The sequence below is a fragment of the Silurus meridionalis genome, chromosome 10, assembly GCF_014805685.1.
Source record: "Silurus meridionalis isolate SWU-2019-XX chromosome 10, ASM1480568v1, whole genome shotgun sequence".
Taxonomy (NCBI): Eukaryota; Metazoa; Chordata; class Actinopteri; order Siluriformes; family Siluridae; genus Silurus; species Silurus meridionalis.
In genome coordinates, this window is record NC_060893.1 from 22,457,130 (window position 1) to 22,474,600 (window position 17,471).

Here is a 17,471-nt window from a genome sequence, read left to right on the forward strand (position 1 = left end):
ACCTGCCCACGTTTATCCAGCTGGAGAAACAGACGGTGGAAAAGTTATAAGAAAAAGAAAATGTTTCCGTTAAACATTTTTAATGCTTTTCTTTTTTCTTTTTTCTTTTCTGCTGACAACCTGCTCTGGTTTAAAGTGTGTGTGTTTTTATAAATTACAAGAAAGTCATTTTAATGACCATTTATTACTTGGCCAAAAGGTTATGGGACACCTGACATGGTTCTTTCCACAAACTACATGTCGAACTCTTGAACTAGGAGGCCTAAAACATGGCAATGCCTCTGTGCATGTAGCCAGCTGCATCAAGATGTGCTTTACATGATTTGAAGTGGAAGATCTCCTGCTAAAGAGATCTGAGCTCAATGCTATTGAACACCTTTTAGATGAATTGGAATGCTGATTGCACGCATGGCCTAGGAATGCTGACTCTACACAACAACTCCAAGATGTCAAATTTTTAACAATAAAATCTAGCAACCTGGGAATGAAGAACTAACCTCTGTATATAATTCCTGTTCCTATTTTCTTTGTTTTAGTTATTATTGTTTGCTTCAATAAAATAAAATTCTTGCATTCTTGCGTTTGCATTCGCTTCCTCATTGGCACAGGAAAGTCTCCAAAGTGCATTTGTTTCATTGTTGCTCATTTTTGGCATTTTCGGCATTCGACCCTGCAATCATCCCGAACCATGAAAAGATTTACCAGGGCCATTTGGATCCCACTTCATGTAAACTTTGGACATTGAACTTATTTTTTACCATTTATAGGCTCTGGCATGGAGAAACTGGTGTTGGATGGTGATCTCAGATGTTGAGCTATTTTATGAGTTGCTCAGTAGCTCCTGGTTCATCAACTGACTGTATACGACTGTAGAAAGGACATTACTCATAATCACACTCTGGTGCTCATGGTAGTTCTCACTCTCCGGTGTTTTGTATTGTTTCTAAGATTTATAATCACACTCTGGATATTATCCAAATGAGGATGGGTTCCCCTTTTGAGTCTGGCACCTCTCAAGGTTTCTTCCTCATTCTATCTAAGGGAGTTTTTCCTTGCCACAGTCATCATGGCTGCTCACTAGGGATAAATATACATCATTCACTTTAACTGTTAAATACTGTAAAGCTGCTTTGAGACAATGTCTGTTGTGAAAAACGCTATAGAAATAAACTTGACTTGACTTGACATAATGGCAACTTTATGAGGGAAAATGTACATCTTGTTTTATCTCTTTTGTCAATCTCAGATGTTTATCTATTATTATTTATTTCGCATTTCTAAGAAGGAAACAATTTATTATATAGTTCTGTGCAGTGCAGTTGCTATATAAAGGGCAAAGAAAGTGCACTAGAAGGCAGGCCTCTGAATCACGTGAGTGGGAACGAACGATGTTCTCACAGCTACACTCTGTAGATCTTTTTAATAAATGTGCAAAGACACAGTTTGTTTCAGCAAATCTTTATTTCTTTTCTCACACTGGGACATTTTATACATTTTCTATGATAAACTTCTGAGTAGTAATATGTTATAATGAAGGCACAGCCTTCTCTTTATTTAGGTTTAAAGGATTAAAATGGGTTTATTGAGAACCACCAAGCTGCCACTTTTGGGCCCCTGAGCAAGGCCCTTATCCATCAATTGCTCAGGTGTATAATAAAAGATAAATGTAAATCGCTCTGGATAAGAAAGTCTCCAAAATGCCATTAATTTAAATGTAAATAGTTTACCTAAATAATGGTAAAGAAATGGATTAATGACTAGATACACACTTAGATTTTTTTTTTTTTGATAAATATTTTTGACTTCATATCAGTTTATAGTTATAAGTTATCAGACTGATGATTGTTGACTGTTCAAAATAGGAAACATATTTCTAAAAGCTTATATAAAACTTTATAATAGTTTTACTTTTACTGTATAGTTTTACAAAAATGAATAATTGTTATTAATGTTAAATAATTCAGCAATCAGCAAAAAAGTCAGTGTTATGGGTGTTATCTTTTGGTCGGGTTTTTCTCTGGGAGTTTCTCTACAGTTTCTATGGTACTCAGGTTTCCTAGCAGCCTCTGTTTCTGAACACTGTTCCTCATGCCGTATCCGAAATAGATCAGGAGTCCTGGAGAGGATGAAAAAACACATGCAAATGCAAAAACACTTTAAGCTGTATTGTGTTTCCTCTCAGAAAAGTAACTGCTAACCTCCGTCCATCTCATACTCACCCATAGCCATCCAGATGGCATAGCGGATCCAGGTGGCGCCTCCAAGCTGAACCATCAGGTAAATGTTGATGAATGCACTCAACACCGGAAGCAGAGGCAGGAAAGGCACCTGTGGAAAAAGTCACAGTGCACTCTTCAGAAAAACAAAAGATAAACTCTGCTTGAAATACACTGAGGTCCTGCTTGAAAACCAAGGTCCTGAGATACAAAGATCCCAAACAGTGATTACTAATTGCTGTGTGTGCAAGAGGACAGATTGTTTGAGCACTTAGTAAAGCTGGCAGCGACCCAAACTGTATTTCCCAGCAAACATGGCCGCCAAGGACTCCGGTTCTGGCTTGCCACTGAGCTCCCAGCCACCTGGTTAATGTTTACCAGTGTTGGACAGTAACGAAGTAAATGCTATTCGTGACTGTACCTAAGTAGCTTTTTCACCAATCTGTTCTTTACTGAAGTATTTCCATTTGGGGAGAATTTGATTTTAACTTCACTACATTTGAAGATCATTACATTTTGCCAAATCAGTCAATCCTTTTTAATTATGAGTAGATGAAAACTTAATTGGTCAAGCATGCAGCATGCCAGGGTCGAGCAAGTGTTCTGTTTTTAACTTGTTTCGATTTCTTCATAGTGGTATCTACTTATCATGAATATACAGTTCAGCATCAGTTTAACAGCAAGAACATTTTGAGAGGAATAAATGATGGATGATTGCATGATTTTTATTAAGTAGATAAAAAGAAGGTTTTGGGCTCGTGATAATTTTAGTAGAAATCAATCAGTGTTTGTTTTGGGGTTATGGTTAGTTTTAGGTTGTAAGAACAAGCATTTCTGAGTGTTTACCATGAAGGCTGCTTTGGTGGGATTCTGAGGCTGCCTCCAGATCAGCAGTGTGAAGAGCAGAATGAAGAAGAGGATCACTGACACACACACCAGGCTCCACACCTCCAACATCAGCAGGGATGTGATGGCTTTGGACAGCAGGACGGTCAGGACCACCACCATGACAACTGCAGAGAACGAGATCCATATCATATCATAACAAATCTTTAACAACAAAACAGAATACATCAATTACACTGTGCTGTGATTTTTTTTTATTGTGTTCTAACAGATTTAAGTGATTTGTGGAATTTTTGGTCAATAATTGAACAGATTCATTGTACATTAAAGACCAGCTTGATTATTTCCAGGGCAATCAGCCTGTCATGTCTGGTGTCTGAAAGCTGTTTCTTGGAGCACTGAAAAAAAAAAAAAAGGAATTCCCATAAACTTAAATGATGTCACAGACACATACACTTGTAGACTTGTAGATGTGGTAGTGAATGAAGTACATCATATCTGCATTTCTGAACTTCTAATCCCTCATCATATATATATACATATATATATATATATATATATATATATATATATATATATATATATATATATATATATATATATATATATATATATATATATATATATATATATATACACACACAAGTGTATGTGTCTGTGACATTATTCAAAAGTTTATGGGAACTCTTTTGTTGCAGTACAGTGGAACCTCCATACTCGTGACCTTGACACTTCCGACCTCGATAGTTTGCGACATTGGACATGCGACATTCATTTGGAACCGGACTGAGAATAAATCGCGAAAAATCTGATAGTTCGTGAGAAGCCGCGAGTGGCCCGAAAGTTCGGAGTAACATTTCAAAACAGAGTTTGTACTAATGATGTTTGAAATTTATTATTGTATTAATTCATTAAAAGTAGTAAACAAAACATTTATGACAAGTAATTTACAATTTGTGTTGAGTTTACACTACAGTACATGTACAATTCCCCTGGAAAAAGGAACATCAGATGGAGAATCAAAACCTCATGGTTTTTTGTTACTCGCGAGGGGTCAAGGTTGCACTGTGGTTTGCTTAATGTAACTGAATAGCAAAATGGCCTTACACATAATTCACATGTTTGGTGTCTGAATTTTGCTTTTGAAATATTCTTTCTTGATAAACAAGTCTGATTCATAGATATACTGTATATCTATGAATCAGACTTGTTTAGGAAGAAAGAATATTTCAAAAGCAAAATTCAGACACCAAACATTTTGCTATTCAGTTACATTAAGCAAACCGCAGTGCACAGTTTGACCCTGAGTTACATATTACAGTCAAGTTAACTTTGAAGAACCTCAGAATTACTCTCACATCAGCACCGGAACTGAATTAATCCTGCTGTGAGCCACATGGAAATTTAATGAGCACTTGCATTTACATTTTGTCATCCGTAGCACTATTGCTAATCAACTAGAATGTTCTTGTCTAAATGTTTCACCTGTTATTATGTCATTATTTTCTATTAATTCTATCTGTTAATACTTCTACCAATTGTATGTTCTTTGTGTCTGAAAAGGTTTCCTTTGGGTTCACCAGTTTCCTCACACCTCCCAAAACCCCACTTATATGCTAATTTATTACTCTTTATTATCTCTATGTGCATTTAAATGTCTCTATACATAGTGGCCTGGGATCTGGTACAGGATTTCTATCTAGTATACATTTCTGGCTCTCACACCCAAATCCCTGGTAACTCTGAATAAAAGAATGACAGTTAGTTGTAAGAATTATCTTATCACACTGAGGCAAATGTGAAATAGCTACAAAAATGGTGTAAATTGTATGCAAGTATGAATGATGGTGTTTTCGGGGCCATACTGATAAGTATGGTGCAGATGTTGACAGTGTTGGATGTTTCCCTGTTCGGGTGCAACGGAGGTTTTAAAAATCCAAACTTTGTCTTTGAAGTGAATCTTATTTCGTTCTCTTCAGACTGATTCTCACGGTACCTAAAGGGAAAACGAATTGGGTAAGTAAACAGACAAAACAAACATTAAGAAGACAAAATAAAAAACACCTGCTGCATCACAAAAATGGAACACTAACCTCAGTATCAGAATGCAAATGGCCACAAGCGTGTAGGCGAACAGGGTCCCGATCGACATCATATCCACCAGCGCCTTCAGGTCGAATAAGAGCGCCATTATAGCTGAGAATAAAGCGGAGCACATGGTTCGTTTTTATTCTCTTTGTTGGACTTTTTGTGTGTACTGAAGTCCTTTAAGCAGCTGGTGAGAAGGTCAGTACAGTCACATGCTATTTCAGAGTAAGAAAAGCCACTCACACACACACACACACACACACACACACACACACACACACACACACACACACACTAAAGCCTAAAAATCATTTTGCAACACTGCACATGTCCACATGTACTGCATAAAAAGCATTTTAAATACACAATTCACTTTGGTTTGGCATGGAAGTCCTAAGAGCATTATAATTTATTTTTCTTGTGATCTTGACATAATAAAAGTTGTTTTCTCATGATCATGGCATCATTTTCCAGAATTATATAATTAATTTTTAGAGAACACGAATTTGGCATAAGAGTATGTTCTAGAGGCATCATCGTAGTATCATGGATGATCGCATTCACTTTTACTTTGATCAGGGACTCACTTAAACTAAAATAGTTCTTTGTCTGTCAGTGTTTGACAACTTACACATACGCATGTGAGAAGGATGCTGTCAGATCGGCTATACACCAGAAGTGGTGATCACGAGAAAACAAGAAAGAAAAATATATTATAATGAATGGCCTCCCAGGACTTCTATAGGTTTGGTAACAAAAGTTGTGTTTTTGTCTCACACATTGGAGTACCAGGATTAATCACAGCTGGTGGACAAGTGAGGTCAAGTCAAGTCAAGTAAAACCAAGTCGAATGGCTTTTACAGTAAGTTCAACGATAAACTGAACTGTACACAGTAAAACGAAACAACATTCCTCCAGAACCAAGGTGCCACATACAGTACAGACCAAAAGTTTGGACACACCTTCTCATTCAAAGAGTTTTCTTTATTTTCATGACTATGAAAATTGTAGAGTCACACTGAAGGCATCAAGGGCTATTTGATCAAGAAGGAGAGTGATGGGGTGCTGCGCCAGATGACCTGGCCTCCACAGTCACCGGACCTGAACCCAATCGATATGGTTTAGGGGTGAGCTGGACCGCAGAGTGAAGGCAAAAGGGCCAACAAGTGCCAAGCATCTCTCGGGGAACTCCTTCAAGACTGTTGGAAGACCATTTCAGAGAGAGAATGCCAAGAGTGTGCAAAGCAGTAATCAAAGCAAAAGGTGGCTACTTTGAAGAACCTAGAATATGAAATTTTTCAGTTGTTTCACACTTTTTTGTTATGTATATAATTCCATATATAATTCCATGTGTGTTAATTCATAGTTTTGATGCCTTCAGTGTGAATCTACAATTTTCATAGTCATGAAAATAAAGAAAACTCTTTGAATGAGAAGGTGTGTCCAAACTTTTGGTCTGTACTCTAAGACAATATAAATGAACCCATGATAAGTAGAACAAACAGACGTGTACACAGGACTACATAAAGTGCACATGTGCACAGCAAATAACTTTGTTTCTTTTTTCTTTACCTGCCACTGAGCCGGAGCTGAGGGTGGCCATGGCAGGGCTTTTTCTCGAGCTGACCTTACAGAGCACTTTAAAGAGCAGGCCGTCTCTTGCCATGGCGAAAATCACTCGAGGCATTGGGAACATGGATCCCAGCAGGCTAAGTACACACCGAGTTGTTATTACACCAATGAACAAACAACAAAACATTTAGGAGTGATTGCACATGATTCATGAACCTGGTAGAAAGTGCACACAGGGATCCAACGGCTACGGCATACTTGGCGGCGGCCCAGCCAATGTACGTGAAGGCGACTGGCAGAGGGCTGTGGATGTTCAGCAGGTAGTAGGGCATCATCAGCGTAAGAGCGGCCGAAACGCCGAAATAAGCCAGGAAACAGATGAGTAGGGCGAAGACGATCCCCAGAGGGATGGACTTCTGAGGGTTTTTCACCTCCTCACCTGCAAAAACACACCATATATTTACAGTGCTTATTTATACAATAAATAAAAGCAACACAACTTTCCAATCCAGGAATGTTTCCCAATTCCTGATCATAAGATTCCTATGTCTGTTCTGAACATCCCATTCCACATTTAGTTCCTGTTTGCTGTTATAATATGCTCCACTCTTCTGGGAAGATGATCCAGTAGATTTTGTGAAGATTCATTCAGCCACAAGGGTGTTAGTAATGTCAGGTACTGATGAAGGTGAGGTGAGGAGGCCTGAGGTGCAGTCAGTTTTCACATTAATGTCAAAATAGGGTTGAAGTTACATTAAGATTTGGCAGATGCCCTTATCCAGGGCGACTTACACCTAAGCAGTTGAGGATTAAGGGCCTTGCTCAAGGGTCAAGACTTTCCATGTCAAAGTCCATTGTCTTAACCACTAAGCTACCACCTCCTACAATTTAGAGTGCTATAGCAGGAGATCTTCCACTCCAACCCACAAGCACATCCTTATGGAGCTGTATTTGTGCACTGCAGATTTTGTAATGTTGGAAAAGGTTTGGGTCTCCTTCAAGTTCAAGTGAAGAGAAAAATGCTGAGGATGAAGCCGCCAGGCAGGTGGAAAAGAGGTAGCTTAAGCAGGAGGTTTATGAATGTGGTAAGGAAAGAAAAGCAGGTGGTTGTTTTGAAAGAGGCAGATGTAGAGAACAAAGTGGTATAGAGATGGATCACGTTTAAAAAGTTCAAATGAAGGGAAAACTATTTCTGCCGCATTCAAAGGCATAATTTATAAAGGTGTGGTAACAGTCTGAGAAAGAACTACTTATGGCTGGAGAAGTCAGATGCCCCAATACTAGTGTATTAGGTATTGGTGCTTGGACCCCTGCTTATACAAAAAAAAAAAAAAAAAAAATACTGCCAAATCATAATAACAGGCTTTGAGTTTTAGATGTTAATATCCCATCATTAAAATGCAACTATAATTTGATTAAAAAAGTTAGATTTTCTGCCCCCTTGTGCATTTTATTTTATTTTATTTTATTTTATTTTATTTTATTTTATTTTATTTTATTTTATTTTATTTTATTTTATTTTATTTTATTTATTTTTTTAATTTTTCCTAGTTTTTTTACCTTTTAAATGAAAATCCCTTTTATGCCCTGTTTTACCTTTTCTTTTCTTTTCTTTTCTTTTCTTTTCTTTTCTTTTCTTTTCTTTTCTTTTCTTTTCTTTTAAATTTTTCCTATTTTTTTTTACCTTTCAAATGAAAATCCCTTTTATGCCCTGTTTTACCTTTTCTTTTCTTTTCTTTTCTTTTCTTTTCTTTTCTTTTCTTTTCTTTTCTTTTCTTTTCTTTTCTTTTCTTTTCTTTTTAAATACATGCAGCAGTTTTGCTGTGTTATTTAACAAAAAATATAGCCAATATATATATATTTTTTTTACATGTAATGTATTAAGTCTAAGGCTACATTAAACTAATTCAGGTAAATTTGTAAACGACATTTTTGTCTAAAAAACCTCTAAAAAAGTACTCATCTACACTAAAATGTCTGAGACTGCTTACTCTGCTTGAGCGAATGTAAGACGCTTAGATCATCATTTCTGCCTGCCATTTATTTATTAACTTTTAGTTAATATTTACTATTAGTGTGGACATCACCTAAAATAACTGGAGCTTGGACCTGTTATACTTATTAAGTATGACCTGTACATTTCACAGCATAAAAATGCAACTAGAAATGGATAAAAAAAGTATGATTTCTTCCCAGGGGTAATTGTATCATATCCATCCAGATTTAATTTTATTATACTATAAAATGGTTATCCTTACATTTACTATTATTATTATTATTATTCAGCTGAGTAAACAGGGACACCTTTGTGACCCTTTCTTCGACTTCAACACGACACTCACGTACACACATTGTATTAAATTACCCGTAGTCGCAATGCAGTCAAACCCTACGAATGCATAGAAACAAGTCGCAGCTCCAGCCAGTGTTCCCTGAAAGCCAAAGGGGAAAAATCCTCCGTGGCCGAATTGGGAAGTGATGTTCATCGTAGACGTCAGGTTTCTGTAAAGACAGCATTTCAGATGTGTGTATGGTTTATTTTCTTGACACTCTTTACTAAGAAGTTGATGAGGCTTACTCGAGTTTTGCCGTCTCGTTTAGCAGCATCTCCTCGCTGATGTACCAGTTTTCCAGTTTCCCCTTGATGAAGCCACTGATAATGACAAACACCAGCACCATGATGTTAACGCTCGTGAAGATCTTGTTGACCGTCGTCGATTCTTTCACACCGAATGCGAGAAGACCTGCAACAGACAAGATTTTCAGCACCTCAGGTAAATGAGGTAACCAGAATGAGGGGACATTAGCTTTCAGTACCTGCAAGAAGCAAAATGAGGCCAGCTGCAAAGAAATCTGGGTAAGGAGCCAGGCCAGGCAGACCCATGGCTACGTGTTTGCTGAAGTAATTCGACATCACATTCCCAATCATATCATCAAACGTGCCACTCCAGGCACGGGCCACGCTGGAGGCTCCTACGTCCAGAAAAGGAGAATCCAGTCACTCATTTTATCTTTTTTTGAATAATGAGTCCAACAATGATGTGATTTGGACAAAAGTCATAATAGTTCAAACTGGAGTTAATAAGAAACTTAGCTGTTTGACTCCTGAGGTAAACATTTAACTCAGCGGATGCAATTAAACAAATATAAACCAGTATTAATATACTTAATACGTAAGTGCAGCTTGAAGGTAAATTTTAACTTCCATTTTTTGGGAACTTTTATCTTTGCCAATTTTTTGTACATTTTTATTTTACATATTGTTTGTACTTTTTTATTTTTTTGTGTACTCTTCATTTTATTTTATATATAAAAAATTTTATTTGTTTTTTAAATTGCATGCATTTCTGCTTCATTTTACAACAAAAAATAATAATAATTTTTTATCTTATAGTTGAATAAATCTTTTATTTAACTGAATCAATTAATTGTATTTTTTTAAATAAAAAAAACAGTTTGACCCAAAAAGCAGACAAATTAAGCTATATATATATATATATATATATATATATATATATATATATATATATATATATATATATATATATATATATATAATATGTAGAATATGTAGAAAAAAAAATCAATAACTTAATAATAATTTACTGACGTTTTATTAAACCATTACCACTTTTCTTAGCAAAAATTTTATTTATTGTTTTCTCTGTTTAAATGTAAAAAAAAGGGAAAAACATTTGTTTGTAATGTAATTCTTCCATTATTATACGCTCATTTGTAATTTTAATGCAGCTCTGTTCTGTCAAACAACTACATTTTTTCCTTGAAATTTTTTCTTTTAAAGTTAAAAATTCCTCACCTATGACATAGGAGAGCAACAGGTTCCACCCGGTGATGAAAGCCCACACCTCCCCTACGGTCACGTAGCTGTAGAGGTAGGCCGATCCAGTCTTGGGCACCCGAGCACCAAACTCAGCATAGCAGAGTCCGGCAAAGACGGAGGCCACAGCAGCAATTAGGAAGGAGATGATGATACTGGGGCCAGCAAGAGATCTAGCCACCTCACCCGAGAGCACATAGACGCCGGCACCAAGTGTGCTGCCCACGCCAAGAGCCACCAGATCTATTGTGCTGAGACACCGGTTAAACGTGGACATTTCACCTTCGGGCTCTAGGGGTTTCCTGCGAGACAGACCCCTCAGGAACGATCCAACCTTTTGGCAGGACATGATCTTCTTCTACAGAGGGAGTCAGAGATCTGTGTGTGTGTGTGTATCACACAAACATTTATAGCATTGCTTTTTATCTTTTAAACCATATCTGAGAAAACGCTTAAGAGCAAGTTATATAATTGGGATGCAATGTAGGAAACAGAAAGTACTGGCTGTAATAAATGAAAAATAAAACACAAATACAATGCCCTGAAGAACCCTTAAAACTATATCACATGTGGAGTTTGTTCTGATTAAGCATGTGAAGCATGCTGGCGGTAGCATCAGTGTGTAGTCATGCTTTTAATTAGCGGAGACTAGGAAACCGGGGTCAGGGTTGATGAGAAGATAGAAGGACAACAACCTTAAATGCATGGCTTTGGCTACACTGGAGTGGGTCAAAGTGCTAGGTAGATGGTAGATTCCTGGGCCCCTGAGCAAGGCCCTTAACCCCATAGCTGCTTACTTGTATGAATTGGATAAATGTAAGTTACTCTGGATAAGGGCCATAAATGTAAATATAAACGCTTCAGACCTCAACAAATGACCAGGCGATTAGTCTAAAAAGAGAAAATGAGTTAATTTGAACATGAGGGAGCATGTAATAATGTGCTAACATGCTAACACACCTTATATGTTTTTAACCTAACCTTTAAACCTAACCTTTCTTTCTCTTTCTTTCTTTTGTATCACTGTATATACATATTGTATCACTGTATATACAAAACATAAAATAGCTTGTTGTTTTTTTTTATTAACGCAGATGATCATTAATAACATTTGTGAACAGTTTACATGTTTTAAATAAAATGCCTGCTTGATTAAATAATATATAAAACAATATTTTATCATGTTATAAACTGAAATATAATAGATCTAATTCATGCAATACACTTTTTTACTATATTGATTATATCGGCGCAAATTGAATTGATTAATTAAAATTAAATAAATGGAAATAATAATTAGTTTACGTTTGTTAGACCGCATTTGGGTAATATGTGTGTGTGTGTGTGTGTGTGTATGTGTGTGTGTGTGTGTATGATAATGAGTCACGTTATGTTCTCACTGTGCATTTGCAATGACGTAAGATAAACATAAATGCATAAGGGTATGCAAACCAAACCAAAGTGGTAAAAACCACCAAAATCCAGTTGCATATCTGTGGGAAGTTTAAAATTTTCATCATCGCTTCAATGCACTTCAATGTGACGGTACCAAGATGATCAGGCAGAGATATCAGCCTCAGGAGATTTCGCAGCAGCAATAGTATATACATTTATGGCATTTAAAATGATCTTGTATCCAGAACAAATTTAAAACAGTTTATCCAACTGAGCAGGTAAGAGTTACTGGCCTTCCTGCATTTCCACTAGGGATTTGAATTTAGGACGTTTCAATCTAAAGTCCAACAACCTCACCAGTGATCTGCCACTTCCCATTTGCAGGACATCAGACCGTATGATTCACATGTGCAATTTGAACCTACCATTCCACAATCACTCTTCTGGGAAGATGTTCCTCTAGACTTTCAAGTGTGGAGATTTCTGGAGATTGTGGAGAGTAAATTAATGTAGGTGAGATGAAGAGGCCTGGGATGCAGTCAGCATTCTCATTCATCTCAATGGTGTTCAATAATGGGGTTTACAGTGCTATAGCAGGCCAACATCTCACAATCTTCTATTGTAACCCATTTAAAGCATATGTTCATGGAGCTGGCTTTGTGCACTACAGCACCGGTCGTGCTGGAACGGGTCTGGGTCTCCTAGTTCAAATGAAGGGAAAATGGACTTCTCCAGCATCCAAAGGCATCCTATACAAGTATATACCTCCAAGTATGTTGTAACAGCTTGAAGAAGACCACACCATTTTTGCCCATATAGTGCATTAAGTTGACTTTGGTGCTTGGATCTTTTATAAAACAGTCCCTGAATATCTGGCAACTCACACTTAAAGTAGTTCAATTAAATGTTTTTACTCTTTTGTGATGAGACATACGAGCATTCAAAAATGATCACATTCATGCATTGAATAAGAAAAAAAAAACATTAAAAAAGAATGAAAAAAAGAAAGATGGGATCTCCTGCGTCATTTCTTACCTGTGTGTAATTTTCTTCTCAGGCTGCAGTGACTACGAGAAAGACAAACGACAGATCGAAGCATTTTTAAGACGTGGGTCGTGGCATTTAACTCCACCCATGGCATATTGTTTAATCTTGTTTGTGTGATATGAGGTAGTTAATGGCATGGGGGCGGAGCTTATAATCACACCTGAGTTAATGAAAAACCCCATTAATGTCATGTTGTAATGAAATAAACATGATTGAATGAACAGCGCACTCACGATGTGGCAGGGGGCTCACGCTCTCGCTGGAACCAGGGGTCATGCCGCCTGCTACAGAGCAGAACCATGTGTGTTATTACTGCACATGCTGATACAGGGGTAAGATTAAATACAGAGTGTCTGTTGTGCCCAGTTGCTGTTGCTGCACAGGTTCTGCTTGCCTGGTCGAGAGACGGATAAGTTACAGAAAAAAGTAAATATGCTTCCTGATAGGCAGTGTTTATTCAGCATTACACTGCTCCTGAGACGTCCTCTTAATGCTCTCACTGTGGGATTATTACACTTCTTATCTGGACACGAGGAAGAGCGACATGCACACACACACACACACACACACACACACACATACAGATACACACAAACACACACACACACACACACACACACACACACACACACACACACAGATACACACACACACACATACACACACACACACACACACACACACACACACACACACACACACACACACACTACTTATTGCATACCACTTTCTTTCTTTCTTTCTTTCTTTCTTTCTTTCTTTCTTTCTTTCTTTCTTTCTTTCTTTCTTTCTTTCGTTTTTGTTCTTTCTTTCTTTCTTTCTTCTTTCTTTCTTTCTTTCTTTCTTTCTTTCTTTCTTTCTTTCTTTCTTTTGTTTTTTTTTCATTCTTTTTGCGTTCATTTTTGCGTTCTTTCTTTCTTTCCTTCATTCTAACTTTCGAACTTTCTTCGTTCTTTTTCATTCGTTCATTCTTACTTTTGTTTGTTTGTTTGTTTGTTTTTTCTTTCTTTCGTTCTTTCTTTCTTTCTTTCTTTCTTTCTTTCTTTCTTTCTTTCTTTCTTTCTTTCTTTCTTTCTTTCTTTCTTTCACAATAGCAAAATTTCCAGCATTTAAACATACAGTAAATGGACAGAAGATTGTTGGACACCTGACACAGGATTGGTTTGAAGATCTCTTTCCACATTTAGGATGTTAGTAAAGTCATTGCTGATGTAGGTGAGGTGAGGAGGTCTGGGGTGCATTTAGCGTTCACAGTCATTCTGTTTAATAGGGTTGAGGTCAGAGCTCTGTAGCAGGAGATCTTCCACTCCGACCCATATAAAGCAGATTTTTAAAAACCCTGGCTTTGAGCACAGGAGCATGATCACTGCGGAACAGGTTCGGCTGAGGCTCATTTAAAATAAAGTATAACTTTTTATATCAGTTAGTCATCAACATGCTCGAGGTAAATGTTTGAATTCCTAATGTTTCTCACACATCTGTATGCGCAAAGTCTTTAGCTAGCTTCAGTGCTTCTGATCCAGATTTACTGGTTGCATAGCAACAGTGACGTTATAAAAGTTTACTTTTTGTTTGCCTGTTGATGACATCATAAAAACTGTTAGACCAGGAGACCAATTAGCAGCTTCTCTTTAACTCACACAGGAGAGACACTCCTCTCTCTAAAAGAAAAAAAGAAAGAAAGAAAAAAGAAAGAAAGAAAGAAAGAAAGAAAGAAAGAAAGAAAGAAAGAAAGAAAGAAAGAAAGAAAGAAAGAAAGAAAGAAAGAAAGAACAGACAAAGACGAATAATAGAAAGAGATAAAACATATTTTTCGGTAGTTTTCTTGTTTTGTTGAACAGAAGCTCTGGTCCTTTAATAGTCAGTGTGGACTGTATGGTGGTGCTCAGGGTAAACAATAGTCCACATTGTCAGTGAGCACTTTGGACTGGAGTGGAGTTTGTGGCTGAGGGACACAGAGACCAGCTCCATGTCTTGGCTGCTATCCTGTGAACAATGCAGCCTGAGGAACAAAGCTGCTTTCAGAAGTCATTCAGCAGCAGCAGCAGCAGCAGCAGAAGCAGAAGCCCTGCACACTGTGACTGAGCTCCACAGTGTTCCATTAAACCCTTCCTAATCCTCTGTGGAATCTGCTCCGGCATCCTCGCACAACACAACCTGGATACAGACCCACAACAGCCTCACAACACAATTAACGCATGCTCACAACCAACACATCCAACACTATCAACACAACCAACACAATCTACACAACAAACATGTCCAACACAAACAACACAATCAACAAAAACAAGACAAACAACACATCCAACACAAACAACACATTTAACACAAACAACACAATCAACACAATCAACACAATCAACACATCCAACACAATCAACATATCCAACACAACCAACACAAACCCTAACCCAATCAACTTAACCTCACAAGCAACACAATAAATGCAACCTCACAACCAACACATCCAACACAATCAATGCAACCTCACAACCAACACAATCAACGCAACCAACACAATCAACACGACCAACACAATCAACACAATCAACAAAATCAGCACAACCTCACAACCAACACATAAAACACAATCAACACAACTAACACAACCAACATGTCCAACACAATCAACACAACCAACACAATCAACACGACTTCACAACCAACACAACCAACACAACTTCACAACCAACACAACTTAACAACCAACACAACTTCACAATCAATGCAACCTCACAACCAACACAAACTCACAACCAACACATTTGACGCAACCTCACAACCAACGCAACCTTACAACCAACACAACCTCATAACTAACACAACCTCACAACTGACACAACCTTACAACCAACACAGCTAACACAATCAACACTATCAACTCAACCTCACAACCAATACGTCCAACCCAATCAACACAACCTCACAACCAACACAATCAACACAATCAACACAACCAACACAACCAACACATCCAACACAACCAACACAATTCACAACCAACAACAACACTAACTTACAACCTTACAACCAACACAACCAACATAACTAACAAAACCTCACAACCGACACAACCACACAACCAACACAACCTTACAACAGACACAATCTCACAACCAACACAAACTTACAACAACCAGAAACTCTTACATCCCTGCTCTGATACACAAAAACACCCACAACTATAGAATTTACACATGCACTAGATTCTTATATGCAATTTTTTTTTTTTTATTCTTTATTTTAGTATGTGATAAAGCGTAACATAACAAAGGAATTCCTGCACATTTATGCCCTGAAAGTGCATGTCAGATTCCATGGTCACATAAATAAAATAAAAAAATAATGATAAACAAATTTGTATCAAGAAAAGAATAAAATAGTATTAAAAAAAAATTATAATGTGTAAAAAAATTTAAATAAAATAATTTGTTAAAGAATAAATATATATTTTATATTAGATTAGATTCAACATTATCTTATATTATTAATATTAAATTTAAATATTTAATAAATATAAATATATAATAAACTATATTTAATAGAATGTAAATAAAGGCATGAATTGCTTGCAAAAAAATCACATGAAAAAATAAAGAAATAAATCACAATTGAAATGATAAATAAATAAATACAATTATGCAATTTTGTTTATTTACATAGAATTAAAAAAGGAACATTTGTAAATACTAATGCATCCTGAAATAAAAGAATCATATTTATTTTAATCAAATGAAAAACTATGAATTAATTATAAATTATTATTATTATTTTTTTTTTTATAAAAAAGTAATTTATTTGCAGAAACAAGCATGAACGTGATAATGCAACTCATGCTGTATGTAACCTGTGTATAATTACACCTGCAGTAATAATGAATTGTGTGAAAGTGTGAAATGCAATTTTTTTTTTCATTCCTTAAAAAATGACATATGTAAATAAATAAAATTCCATTTTCTTACAGCTATTTGCAAAAGCAAAAATTTTAAATATATTTTTTACCTTCTTTTTTCAAGGTCTGATGCTCTGAGGATCAGTTCTGTTTACTCTCCTTTTGAAAAATGATTTCTTTTTCTGTGCACATTAAATACAAGTGTGGTCTGTTTGTACCGCCCACTCTGCAGAATCATGGAGGAAAAAAAGACTTTTTTTCTGCACTTTATTCATAATGCAACCATTCTTAGCTCAGTTCTGTGAGATCGGACGTGAAATCGGAGAGAGAGATGTGTTGGATATGAAGGTTACACTTGTGGTGCTTTTTTGTCACGTGACATGACTTTATTATGGGATTATGGAAAGTCTTACATAATTGAAATGGTATGAGAGATTCAAATTAAAAAAAGTTTATTACAAACACAGTGACTCTCCTGAACACTAGGGAGCGGAAGAGAGAAACATTGTGTATGAAATTGAACTGTAGACAATTCTAATTATCTTCTGAGTCGTAATGAAAACTCCTGGTTTGT

At 36.6% G+C, this 17,471-nt stretch overlaps 1 protein-coding gene across 1 annotated transcript; it reads right to left on the bottom strand.

Annotated features, from left to right (window-relative positions):
* Nucleotides 1-1,451: 1,451 nt before the first annotated feature.
* Nucleotides 1,452-17,204, bottom strand: LOC124392463 (cationic amino acid transporter 2-like). Its single transcript, XM_046859535.1, has 14 exons — nt 17,008-17,204; nt 13,236-13,286; nt 12,991-13,022; nt 10,540-10,918; nt 9,540-9,695; nt 9,301-9,466; nt 9,088-9,224; nt 6,939-7,161; nt 6,723-6,859; nt 5,156-5,258; nt 4,928-5,058; nt 3,063-3,229; nt 2,220-2,328; nt 1,452-2,116 (listed from the first exon to the last, which is right to left on the bottom strand). The coding sequence occupies exons 4-14, from the start codon at nt 10,907-10,909 to the stop codon at nt 1,995-1,997; spliced, it is 1,821 nt and encodes a 606-aa protein (XP_046715491.1). The 5' UTR covers nt 10,910-10,918; nt 12,991-13,022; nt 13,236-13,286; nt 17,008-17,204; the 3' UTR covers nt 1,452-1,994.
* Nucleotides 17,205-17,471: the final 267 nt, after the last annotated feature.

Coding starts and splice junctions, on each gene's coding strand:
- LOC124392463 (XM_046859535.1), bottom strand. CDS start 10,909: ATGTCCTGCCAAAAGGTTGGATCGTTCCTGAGGGGTCTGTCTCGCAGG. Junction 9,467..9,539: donor CCTCATTTTGCTTCTTGCAG/GTACTGAAAGCT, acceptor TGTCTGTTGCAG/GTCTTCTCGCATTCGGTGTG. Junction 3,230..4,927: donor CATCTGCACCATACTTATCA/GTATGGCCCCGA, acceptor CGTTCTCTGCAG/TTGTCATGGTGGTGGTCCTG.